At 33.8% G+C, this 13,631-nt stretch overlaps 2 protein-coding genes across 2 annotated transcripts; one reads left to right on the top strand and one right to left on the bottom strand.

Moving 5' to 3' along the window:
• Positions 1 to 899: 899 nt before the first annotated feature.
• Positions 900 to 10,819, bottom strand: LOC130820760 (uncharacterized). The gene is made up of 7 exons (XM_057686263.1): positions 10,808 to 10,819; positions 8,595 to 8,753; positions 8,343 to 8,396; positions 7,787 to 7,844; positions 5,790 to 5,948; positions 1,762 to 1,929; positions 900 to 1,674 (listed from the first exon to the last, which is right to left on the bottom strand). Exons 2-7 carry the CDS (start codon positions 8,684 to 8,686, stop codon positions 1,588 to 1,590), a joined length of 618 nt encoding a protein of 205 aa, XP_057542246.1. The 5' UTR covers positions 8,687 to 8,753; positions 10,808 to 10,819; the 3' UTR covers positions 900 to 1,587.
• A 2,064-nt stretch (positions 10,820 to 12,883) lies between these two features.
• On the top strand, positions 12,884 to 13,631 carry LOC130821589 (zinc finger BED domain-containing protein DAYSLEEPER-like). Its single transcript, XM_057687377.1, has 2 exons — positions 12,884 to 12,905; positions 12,976 to 13,631. Exons 1-2 carry the CDS (start codon positions 12,884 to 12,886, stop codon positions 13,629 to 13,631), a joined length of 678 nt encoding a protein of 225 aa, XP_057543360.1.

Here is a 13,631-nt window from a genome sequence, read left to right as displayed (position 1 = left end):
TATCTTTTATTTTTACTTTGTTAATTTATAATTTTTTATTTTTAAATATTTAAAAATACGACAACCAATGAGATACTGCCACATAGAGAACTTAACCTCTCAAATTGGTCAAACCCTCAAACTTAACGGTCAATCAACATTTTCCGTTAAGTTGTAGTCATTTGCAGAGAAATATATCACATTAGGTATATTTTTTGCAAAAAAAAATACATAAGTTAGTTTTTTGCAAATAGACCTATAAATTAGGTAGTTTCTTATAATTTTTTCATATATTAATGATTAAATAATTAATTCTATTGATTATGAAACTAGTAGTCTAATATCTAGTACTACTAGTCTACTACATACCCAACTTTAGTAATTAGAGTCCATACCCACTTTAATAATTCTTTTTAATTTATTATGATTGAAGAGGTATATGTTCGGCTTTCGTACTCCGTAGTAAGATAAATCGATGATGCAATGCTTTTGTTGGATTATCCAACATAATGCTTATATTCATGTAATTTGAGTATTTTGAGACTTTTAATTATTTGGAGTATTTTGGACAATGTATTGTATTTTAGTTGTTATTAAAATTTAACTTTATAATTTGTATTATATTTAATTTTTATATAATAAATACCCACCTACCCGCGTGTCCCGCCCCCTTTAAAAATGGACGGGTAGCGACAAAAAAATGTACCCGCAAACATAGGCGGACTTCTTAATATTTGAGTAGCAGATAGATTTTTTTGACACTACCCGATCCCCTACCCGCCCAAACCTGCCCATGAACACCTCTACTCTACGCATAGACTTAAATTTATCAAAAAAATTCGTAAAATAAAATTCTATTAATATTTAAATAAAATGTCACAAAATTTAATTGTATTAATATTTAACTCCAGAAGTGAATCTTATGGTAAAATTGTCTAAATTTTGTGAAACAATAATATTGGTCAAATTCATGTAATAGTTCCACGGATATGATTTTATATGATTTTAAAAGGCTAGGTTCAAACACCTTTCCTGCATATAAAACAAAAAGACAAATTCTTTATTAAGACCGTCTCATTGTAAAACGGCTTAAAAAAGACTAGCCCTAAAACTAAAAGAGTTGTTACCTTTTCAGTTTCATTAATATTTTCTCTAAAATTATAGCAGTAAAAAAGTATGTCTTATATGAGATCGTCTCACGATCAGACGACCTCAAAACAAGAAGGTTGCTTTTACTAAAAAGGTCCTATCTTCTTAACAATGCCGACGACATCAAACTTGCTCTTTTTGTGTCGACAGTTAACAATGTCTATTAGTTTGAAGATCTCTTGCAACAAGTCCTTGACAAACCGGAAGCTTTTGCCGAGGCAGCTGTAGTTAAAGCAACAATATGCAGCAAGTCCATTATCTATCACTGAATCGCGTCATCTGATTGCGCCAATGAAATATACAATATATCTAATACGTGGGGCACAAGATGATAAGCTGAGAAGCCATTTGGGACATATGAAGACGATTGCGGACCAAGGTCTCCTAGATGCTTACAGCAAAGAATGAGATTGACTATAACCAGCATATGATAGACAAGATACAGTGGCCATTGGCCAACTATGTGGAGTCCAGGCCTCGATTTACCAATAGCTTATCCTGACTAAGAGCTTCTTCGAGATATTTGTTGATGCTACTTCCTTTAACCTATCGATAGCCACAGACGACAAATAATTAATTAGAATAATCTGATTTCGAGTGAAATACGAGTTATGGGCAAGTTAGATCTCTAACCTTAACTCCAAGAGCAATGGTTGTTTTCACTTTGACAACTTCACCCAGTCTCAGAGAACCTTCTTTATTGTCTTTAACATATATAAGTGGTACATTTCGGGAAGCAGCCAAGCTTGGCAAATGCTTAGTGAGCCATCTCGAATTACAGTCTGAAGCTACCAACACAACCTAGATTCACACTTTAAAAAATCAACATTTCATCCAACACAAAGGAACCACAAGTGTGCAAAGAGGGACTCACATGGTGTCTTTGTAATGATATACCATGAGAATATAGAATGGAAATGTAGAGTTTATTGATGTAATTGATAGAAAAACAAGATATTAAAAGCAATTTGAGAGGCTTGTACTCTCCCAAGATTAAGCATAAACTCGACTAAATGCGTGTACTGTCTACAACATTTCTCAAATCTTTCTCTATCCCCCCCCCCCCCCCCCATACTTATTTATGCTAGTTTCCCCCCTTCTAGAATATACTAACTAACTAACTCGTACTAAAATGGCCATAATGCCCTTATAACCCATATATGACAGTCTTGAAGCTAGCAAGCCATATGATCTATAGTTTCCTTCATGCAATAAGCAAACTGTTCAAGTGAAGGTTGATGTTATACTGACTGTTAAACTAAACCTGGGGTTAATGCCTGATGGTAGCCACAGAATATGATTACACTACAGATTACATTTTTTTACTCGAATTATTATCGTGTAGATGCACCAGTCTAGTGTACCAAATACATAGTAAAACAGATTTCTCTTACTAGAATCAACTTCCTGAAAGAATTTTGAAACATAATTAGGGGTCGCCTGGAAAGGGGGTGAAAGGGCAGTACTTAATTAAGGGGAATAAAGTACAAGATCTCTAGGTGGTTGGAATTATAGTAAATAATCATCAGTGTAAATTTGTACCCCCAAAATTAGGGTGTATGTTTACCCCATGGGGACTGGGAAAAATATTTTCCGTGTAATGGCAACTTCACCAATTCACCATAGTTCTTCATATTTTTCTCTCTCCTCTGCCATCATCAACATCATCCTTGATGTTTCTCTGGTCTCCTCCATCACAAACGGTATTTCTATCTCTACTTCATTCTCATAGTCCTCATATCCTCTCTTTTAATTAACCTATAACTCTGAACATAAAAAGAATTGAGATAAAAATACCAAACTTACTAAAAATGATCATTACTCCATAATAGTATCTCGTGGGAATTCAGCCCCACAGATTTTCACTCCCCTATTTAATAGTGGGATTCCAGGCGACCCCTTAGGGAAGTTACTGGTAGCAATGATCTCTTAGTTGAAGTTAGTTTCTACTATTTGCATGTAAATTAAAACACCGAGTGCGTGGGTGCTGTGACTGCAGTCTCCACTTCAAAGGGAAAAATGGTAAGCATTTGTACAGAGATCCACAAAGATTACTTTCTTTGACACCTGACTTTCTTCTGTTCATCACACCCTTTACAACTAACATAATGTATCACGAGCATATAAGAAATCAATTGCCATTGCTTATGCAATCACTATGTTCATTGGAGACATGTTGCACTAGTTATAGAATTGATTGGCAGATTTTGTATGTCTCAAACTAGATCAAATCGTGTGGGGAATATGGGCGAATGTTTAAAGGCGAAGGAAGGAAGATTGGTGAAGTAAAGAACAAGCAAACTTCAAAGTTTTTCCAATGCAAACACACCACTGATTACTGAACACTTTGAAGGTAAAAAAGAGCACAATGGACTTCTTTAAGGTCAGTAGCATGATGACTCTCCTTAAGCCCAATTCTGAAAAATATATAAAAGCCAATAAAAGAACAATCTTCCTCACGAAAAAGTCTCAGCAAATCTGATTTTTATTCAATACATCGCCTAGTGCTTATAGGCAATGTTTTTAAAGAAAATTAAAACAAAATATATTAACTAACTAACGCTAAGGCTAGAAAGTAGAAAAGCAAGAAAAACAATAATTGAAGGCCCTGAACCGATATGGCCGCGTAACCACACAATTCTGAGGCAAAGCGAAATTCTATCTTTTCTCAAGTAGAGTCCTATCCAAAGTTCGCCATCTTGCTAACTTCCAAAAATTGTAGCTCCTTGTTCCTTAGGTCAAGATATTTTTATGACAACGCTAAATTCTCCAATTTGGATGTCCATTGCTTGTATATAGTGGGATTCACATTCTTTTTGACGGCTTTGTTCAAGGCTAATCACACGTTTGGATGTGTATTGAGTTCTCTTCATTTTGAACTACTTTGAGCCATGCTTGCTAATGACTTAAACCAAAAATAATCATCAATTTGAAATAACTGAAAAACAAAAATCTATGCTACTAATTTTACGAAGAATGACTGATTTAGGCCTAGAACGAATTCCCAGATGCTTGTGGCCATTGTTATCTGGAACGACATTCGGTTTGGAACGGAAACAGGAACACATAATGAAACTAAAATGATTAATTTTCTTTTCATCTCGTTTTTTTCTCCCTTCTTTTTCCTTTAATTTGTAAATGTAGGCCAAAATACCTTTAGAAAAGGTCTTCTACACCGAGACATCACCTTGAGCAATTTGGGCCGCGTTTTGTGGTGATTGGAGACGAACGTCCCAGATCCCGTAACATGGCTACGTTCCACGTTCCATGTAACTATGCTTGTAGCCACTTGCTTGGTCATGATAGGATCCTTTGTGATGGCTAATTGACTAGAATCGCTCTCAGATAAAGGTAAGTCAAGCCCCCCAATTCCCAAAATTGTTGGTTACAGGAACTAATTCAACGGCCCTTTCCACATCAAAACATGACAAGCTTAGCCCCATGTGGCACTCAATAAGGATACATGCATTCAAATACAGAGCACATTTATGGCCTCACAAAGAAACTTACAGATCCATTCATAAGATCTATAGATAAGACTTATGAGTCATACTCTTTGATCATATGATATTTCAACATGCCATGAATCAAACTCCTCGGCCGTTCCTTGAGGTTCCAGAAAGGCATGGATACACGCTCCTTTTGCCCACAAAACTATTTTCAGGAAGCAAGATGGCATGAACCAAATAGCTTCAGCCAATATTTCTTTAAATATTTGATACAGACTATCTCTGAAAGATAGTGACAGAACCTCTAAACAATTCAGTCCCCATGTGGCCAATTATGTGCCTCGTAGAGGGAAATTCAGCTTATATATCTCATGACACATCTTAAAAGGGTTGGGCGAGTTATACTTCTAAGGTTCTCTCTAAACTTGTACGGACGTTGTTGATGTCTATTGAACATTATTCATGGCGTCTTCGGTGTACTTACTTGTCAATAAGCAGCCTTTAGGATGATTCCTCGTATATCTTTTCATTAAGTATAGTTGGATGAAGATCAACCAGTGCTACTATATGGATACTGTGTCCAATATACTACATTGCTTGGATCCACTAGTTAGCCGTTGAACTGTTGGACAAAGCCCAAAGATGTCAAGATCTTAAATTTGGGATTATTCCTTGGTCTCTTAAGGCTGTAGGTGCTCACCCACTTGTTCACTAAGTTTTCTCTCATTTATTACAGCTTAAAAATTCTTCCCTGAATAAACCTATGTTGCAAGACCCATTGCTTGGAAACCAGATATGTGTTAGAAAAAAAAAAAGGCCTAACTGAATGCCTATAAAGTTAACAATCAGGCAATCAAGTAATGATTAATGACAGAGTACGAACCATGTTCTAGGACAACTCGAAATTACTGCTCTTTACACATTCCACTCTGATCTCCCTTCATGCTTAATAACCAACCAACAAGGTGACACTAAGCTTTCATTAAGTATTGACTGTGAAGTACAAGAACTCAACCAATTAACTAATATACATAAAGTATTACCCTAATTAGTTATCAAGCAAACTAGACTAAAAAAAATGATACAGCCAAATAACAAACAAAATATACATAAGACCTTCAGACGGAAATACCAATGCAATGATACAAACATCACACCATGGATAATGATGGTTTAGAACGATGCATGAATGCACCTTTAGAAAAACCTAACCTGAAGTTTGGTGAGGGAAGAGCGTGGCGGACAGACCCGACTTTCATTAACAGTAGTAATTGAGGATCCTCCTTGGATAGCATTAAAGGTATTATCACTAGATGGAGCCATCCGCTCAAGCAACCGCGTTACTTCATTCACCCCAACGGAAAAATTTTGCTGCATGAATCCACATATACCAAATATTACTATACTTTGACGACCCGTTTGGTAAGTTGTAATAAATGGTGGTAATCGGAATGAAAAAAGTGTAATATTGGTTGAAAAATCTCTTGGCTAACTTGATAGTTATGCTTGTCCAACTCAATTGATAAGTGCGATTATTTGCACTTATCCATGTCATTTTTATGCTCCTTATGTAGCGTTTTAGGTAGTGTTGATAGTGTTATTTGATTTTTTTGTCTCATATGTTTAATATTGTATTTTATGTAATTTTGAGGCAAAAATAAGAGTTTTATTAGGTCTCGAGAATGATAAGAGGGTAAAGGCTTGGAGAAATGGCCTAAGACCCCTAAAAGAAGTGAAGAGATCGAGCCAAACAAGCCCCAAGGGGAAGAAACGAGTCGTAACTAAGGTACATCAAAAAGCCACGACTCATCGCAGAGCTACTGATCTGTGCATATCAATCCAGAGGCAATGCGACAAGTCGTCTCCAACTTGCCACGACTCGTCGCCAATTCACTGAAGTCACATACCCTAGGCAGTAGCAAAGTGACGACTCGTCGCTCCTGATGTCATGAGTCGTCGCCTTTCCGTCAGGTGTTTTGTTCTTGCGTTCGACGGTTACTTTTTGTAGCCACTATAAATAGTGGTAGTTAATTTTGTCATAAGTCAGTTTTTAGTTTTTAAATTTTAGTTTTCAAAATTTCCTTTTGTTCCTCTTCGTTGAGAGCTTTCATTGTCGAACACTATTGTTACATTTACTTTCATTGCAATTTATTTTATGTTCTTCTCAATTTAGTAAGTTTTCTTAATTTATTGCTTTATTATTATCTTTGTGCATTAAAACTATCCATCATTTTCATGTTTAGTATTTCAATTAGGTTTTCTTTCATCATTTATTACATGTTCTTCATTACCATGTCTAGTTAGTAGTTTTCTTCTCTAGGATTAAGGTATAAACCCTAATTCAAAGCATTGAATGATATTTTATCGATCAATTATGTGAAATTTGAGTCTATGATTAAACCTATGCTTAATAAATCTTAGTTTAAATATCTTTATTAACCTTTTCAATAAAACGAAAGTTTGAGATTAGTATTAATTTAGGATTGAGATATATTTAAGTTAAATTCCTATTAGTTTAGCCAATAAAACAGAAGTTCGAGAATTAACATTAGTAAGGTCTTAACCGATATTGATCAATAGAGTGGAAGCTTGAGATTAATTAGATCACGTTTAATTATACCAAAGACTCAATTTCACACACTTATGAGAGTAATTGACTTCCATATTAGAATTAGGTGATTCCCGACGCCTTAGAATTTGTCATATTATTATTATTTTCATATTAATCATTGCCTTAGCCTTAATTATTAGTTTTATTTGCATTGTAGTATTAGTTTTTCAACCCAACTACTTGTTGATCCATGTCACATAGTCATAGAACGAACAAATTAGTTAACTCGCTTCCCTGAGTTTAACCCGTATAGCTACACGTACACCGTGCGCTTGCGGTTAATTAAAAGTTGCACATCATTAATTATCTCATTTTCTTCATAAAATTCATTCCAATGCATTACAATTGGAAGAGGTGGTATTAGGTGGTAATTAAAATTTGTAAATAAAAAAACTTTTTTGTGATCAAAGTTTCATTACCATGGGAATGATATGGAACTTTTGATGAAATTTTACACTATAAATCATTCTCATTACCGCCATTTAATACCACTAACCAAACGGGCAATGAAAGTAATAATTATTGTAATTAATGAGCACAATTTTCTTCCATATTTAGTTTTCTATAAAAAGTTGAGAATAAGAATTAAAAAGAACACCTTGAACCACAACTTCTCGGGGAAGGTTTTATTGGACTGTAGTTCTAATGTGATTTCCCTGCTCCATAATCACAACAAAAACATATCAATCAATCAATTTGAAATTCTTGTATATTACAAACCAATAAGTGGAGGGTGTTCAACAATAAAACAACAAAGCTTAATCTCCACAATATGTCGTCAACTACCTGAACCAAAACAAATTAATGTGAAAGGGTGTTCATGTAAACTAAATTGAAAAATCTTCCCAACACAAATCATCTGGGATATTTCTATTATTTTCTACAAAAGTTTTCCTTGTTCCTACAATGATATCCACATTTTCATTTCTTACTCGATTGTTCAGTTCTTTTGTACAATACTATAAATGAAATGAATGAATAAAATGTAAATATTTCAACAATTAAGCTAAAACTTTTGACACAATAAATTCTTATTAATAATTGCAAATAATTCAATAGAAGGTTTTGTTGCAAACTCACAGTAAAATATGAAAATTATCACCAAGTACATGAAGGAAGACATCAAAAAAAGGAGAAGCATATAAAGAACTCACCTTTGTAAAGGATGAAGGAAACGGGAAAGAGGGTCTCCTTCCAAGCAATTTTCACTAGTATACAAAAAGCAAAACAAAAAGAAGAAAAATAAATAAATAAATAAATCATACATATTGAGCATAAAAGTTATAAAAGGGTACAAAATTCAAAATTTAATATAATTGTGGTAAATAAATTTGCATAATCACAAAAATAGGAAGGATAGAAATGCAAGTAATTCATAATTGTAAAATAAGAAAAAGTGATTATACTTGTGAGGTTGAAGATGATGAAGAATTTGCACCGGGTTTGAAAGTTGAGACTGAAGATTTTTGGAGGTTTTTCTTCTGTTCTTCGACGGCATTTTTCGCTTTCCAGCTAACGGCAAAGTTCGCTGAAATATTACATTGTGATGTAGCCCAAAATTGGATCTGATTTGGATCAACCTTTTTTGTCAGTAGGGGCCGTAGTAAACAAGTAGAACTTTATAAATTTTAAGTTTTTTAAATAATTTTTATTCATAAAGCTTCCGTTGAAAGTAACTTTTAAATAAGCGTATAAAAAATTACAATCAAAGACAGCGATTTTAAACTCATATGCGCTGAGAGATTAGGTTTCAAAGGAAGTCAAGATCAAGATTAAAATTGTTCACAAACAGCAACTTCATTACTTCATTAAAGACGGTGATTTTAAATGCCCAAAATCAAGCGTCAAAGTCTTTTTTCTTCCCCGTCTCATTGTTCCTTTCACTCTCAACCTATCCTCCATTTACGAACCTAAAATCTCCAAATTTCCTATATTCTCCTCGTATTTCTTTGTCATTTTAACTTTAATAGTTCAAGTTATTCATCATTTTAGCCTTAATTGTTCAGTTTGGTGAGTAATGGTATGTATATTTTACTGGACGAAGTTCCAATAAATAATTTTTCACGAAAATTAGGAAAAATAAAATTTTTTATATTATTTTATTTTATAATAAATTTGATGAAGGAAGAATTAGGTTCATAAACATTAAAAAATGACCACAATTGATAAAAAAAAATTTTAAGTTAGTAAAAAATACGTGAAGATCATAAAAAAAATATAAAAATGTTAAAATAAAGTTACTATAAGATATGTGGAAACCATAAATATTAATAAAATAATAAAATGAGGATTAAAAAGGTTATTTTTGTTCAAAATTTGTAATATAAATCGAAAAATTACTTATGAAAATAGCAAATAAAATACCCAAAATGGCAAATGAAGACTTCTTTAAGGAACGAAGAGAGAATATTTTTCAATAAAACAGGTCCTTAGGATTCATGGATCTAGATCCAAATATTTTTATTAGACCTAGATCCAACGAGTCTAAATAAATAGACACCCAAACCTTATGGATATTTATCTATAAATTTAGACCGGGTCTAAAATCTATTGCCATCTTTATTGAAAATTTCTCTTTTTAAGCATTCTTAAAGAATGCCTTTGTTTGGAAAATGTAATGTTTTTTATTACTCATATTATCTTTGTTGTCTAGACTTGTAAAGTTATCACATTTGTTATGGTGCTTAAAAATAAGATGGAGAACCATGGTCTTTTAGACTTGTTAGTGTTAGTTTATTAGCATGCCAATCAACTTGACTCTAATATATTTATTCAGACTCAATCTCATTGTACGGTAGTCATGTGATGACTATTAGACAATAGGGTTTTTAGGTATATGCAGAATCTAGTCTTTATAATACTCATTGAGTGGGTCGGATACCGTTGGATCAAGGTATTATTACTGCACTCATTCAACGATGGAGATTATTAAACACACACACATTGTATCTATCGGTAGGTGAGGCAACCATTACACTATGTGATGTTGCTATACTTAAAAGACTTATTGATAAATGGAAGAACAGTCACCAGTCCAAGTCGCACTAAAAAGAACATACTTGGGATGTTTGGGGTACTACAACCAGATAAAATGATGGTTGAAACTCGTACACTTAGTTACTTGTTCAGACATTTACCAGCGACTAATGCATATGTACAACGATATGCTTGTATTTATTATTGGGTACTTAAGTAAGTAGGGGTGGATGCAAGAGGTGTTCAATGATGACAGTTGACATTCCTTAAAACTTTGAAAAACAACTTTTAACAAAGAGTATAGTTAGATGAGTTTGATGAGTTGGTGGAAGAGTGTTAATTGAATACCAAAGGATTGTGGTTCAAACCCTAATCATTTCACTTTTTCCTTTTTTAAGACAAGTAAGGCTGTCCACTATAATTTATACGATGTTTTCTGCTTGTTTTCTGTGTTAAGGAAGACATAGCAACCATTATTAACGATGACTGCATCCACGAGTAACACAAAAAAGAGAAAATTGAAAAACCTAGAACTGAAAAAAAAATCATCTTCTTCCTAATAACTGCTCAAACCTAGGTTTGATCTTGACAAAATCCGAGCGAAAAAATTAATTTCAAAAATCAGATGAAAGAGAAAATCAACCTGAAATGAAAATGAAAAGCAAACCTAATTTGTCAAGTTGAGAATTAATTTTGTAGAATTTAAACGAAAATGAAAGCTGATGAAGATCAAAACTAAAATGGAAAGCAAAAATTCATTCCGAAAAATCAGATGGAAACGAAGAGCAAACCTGAAATGAAAATGAAAATCAAATTCCAAAAATCAGATGAAACGAAGATCAAATCGATGTGTTTCTGCTTGTTTTCTGTGTGAAGGAAGACATAGAACCATTATTAACGATGAGTGTATCCATGAGTACCACAAAAAAGGGAAAATTGAAAAATCTAGAACCGAAAAAACAAATCATGTTCTTCCCAATAACTGCTCAAACCCTAATCTCAAAAAATTGACAAAACCGATCATCATTCTGAGGTGTTTCCGCTGTGCATTTGATTCCTATGCATAACATTCGGCCTAGAATAGGGCATTTCGGATAATCCTTCGTTTTTCCTTTTGTTTTGTGGACAATGGTAGATGAAAATAGAAGCATTTAGAAAGGTAAGGTGAGGGAAGCAGGAAGCTGATAAAATAGAAGGATTCAAAGAGAAAGGTGATATAATGAACAGGAAATAGTGTAAAAATTTGCTTATTTTTTATATATAATAAATAATAGATAATAGATAATAGATTTAAAAAAAAAAAATCAAAAGTTCAAAACAAAAATGGCAAGAATCGATATTTGTTGCTAAAAAAACAAGATCCAATGCTCTACCACTTATTCTAGTCCTTTCCTGTTCCTTTTCTTTGATTCCTTGACTGTATTACAGAGAAACAATGATTTGAATTGGTTTGGAAGGAAATGAAGCTAAAATAAGAAAACATATTATGAGAGATTTTTAACAAAGGTCTATCAGTAAAAACATACTATAATTAATTTTTCTTATAAAAACATACTATAATTAATTTTTCTTATAGGAGTATCTTAGTTTATTTACAGGAGTTATAACATGAAATTATAGACTAAAATTATTTCAATTATAACATGAAAAGATTCCTTTATCATCACTTTAGGCAATAGCAGTCAATAAGGTATGACGATACTTACCATACAAGTGTGTGCCGTCAATGGCGATAATAGGTTTACAGTGATTGAAGGTTTAAAAGCCCAAAAGATACGTTGGAAGGTTCTAACATTAGGTCGCACATAAGGATGGTCATGGGTCCAGGTCATGGGTCCAGGACCCTATTGGACCCGCCCCTTTTATAAGGGTCTGGATCTTAATTTTTGAGACCCTTCGGATCCGGATCCGGCTCTGGATCCAAAAAAATTTTGACGGGTCCGGGTCCGAGTCCTAAGGTGAAGACCCAGACCCGGACCCTAAACTTTTAAATATTATATTTTAAATTTCTAAATTCTGATATTATGAATGGCGTGGGCCGCGTGGCGCATTCTACATCTCATTCTCAAATCCAGTAAATTAGGCAAGCAGCCTCGAAAAGTCGAAAACCCTAATTTTTTGTTCTAGTTTCTCTTCTCCTCTAACCTCGTCCTCTAGTCCTCCGCCTCTGCGACATCGCCATCGCCATCGCCATCGCCATCACCATCGCCATCGCCAACCGTGTACTCCACTTCAGTGGAGACTCCAGGTACTCCATTTCTTTGGTTTTGTTGAATTTTTCTTTAGTTTAGGTACTGGGTAATTCTAGCCATCGCCATTGACGACCTCTAGTCCTTGCCATTCCAGTTTTTTTATAGAAGATTATAAAGATACCATTTTTATTGACTTAATCTTTGTGGGTACAGGGTAATTCTTTGTATTGTGTTGAAGATTATAAAGATACCAGTGATTCCAGTATTTGTATTGACTCGCCAGCCATCGCACTTTCTGTTCTTCTGGATCGCTGTATTGAGTGTCTGTATCACTGTATGCCCTCTTAATCTCTTATTCATCTCTTTTTTTCTCTTATATAAATTAATTTGGTGTAGTATTGTTTTCTTCATTTGATTTGATTTGAAAACAAATTTAGATTTGTTGTTATGATTTTGATATGAAATCTATTGATTGAATAGGTGTTTAAATTTAGATTTATTGTCGTATAGTCGTATTCGTATAGATAATGGATGAAAATCAATCACAATGTACGTCCAAATCAGTGGCACAACCACAAAATGATTTTGGTATGGAGTCAAAAAAATACATTGAATGTAGATGAAGAAGGGTTTGTTAATGATAATGATGATGGTATTCCAAGTTCTTGCACAAAAGATAAGGGAAGGAAAACAACCTCTGAGGCATGGAAATATTTTGTAAGAGAGGAAGTAAATGGTGTGATTAGAGCTGTTTGTAAGCATTGTGGTGTTAGTCTAGTAACTGGTGGTAGTAGTGGAACTTCTCATCTCTTGAAACACGCAAAGAAAGTTTGCTCAGGAAGACATTTGAATCTTGCACATGGTCAAACAACTTTAAGAGTTAAGAAGGAATGTGATGGGTTAAGTTCTCTGGAATATAGTGGTAAAAGCAACCTTAAAGAGTTCGACCAAGATTTTTCGAGAAGGGAATTAGTTTCCATGGTTATTATGCACGAGTATCCATTGTCTATGGTGGATCATATTGGGTTTAGGAGGTTTGTTGAAAGCCTTAATTCCGATTTTAAGATGATTTCTAGGTCCACATTAAAGCGAGATATCATGAAGATGTTTAAAGAAGAAAAACTTTCTCTACATAAATTGCTCGAGCATAATGAAAGTAGAATTGCAATCACTACTGATATGTGGACTGCAACCAACCAGAAGAAGGGTTACATGGTCATAACTTCGCATTTTATTGATAAACAATGGGTCTTACAAAATCGCACCTTAAGGTAA

The sequence above is a fragment of the Amaranthus tricolor genome, chromosome 8 (genome assembly GCF_026212465.1).
Source record: "Amaranthus tricolor cultivar Red isolate AtriRed21 chromosome 8, ASM2621246v1, whole genome shotgun sequence".
In the NCBI taxonomy this organism is placed as follows: domain Eukaryota; kingdom Viridiplantae; phylum Streptophyta; class Magnoliopsida; order Caryophyllales; family Amaranthaceae; genus Amaranthus; species Amaranthus tricolor.
Note: the sequence above shows the minus strand (reverse complement) of the source record. Positions and strands in the feature narration are given on the sequence as shown.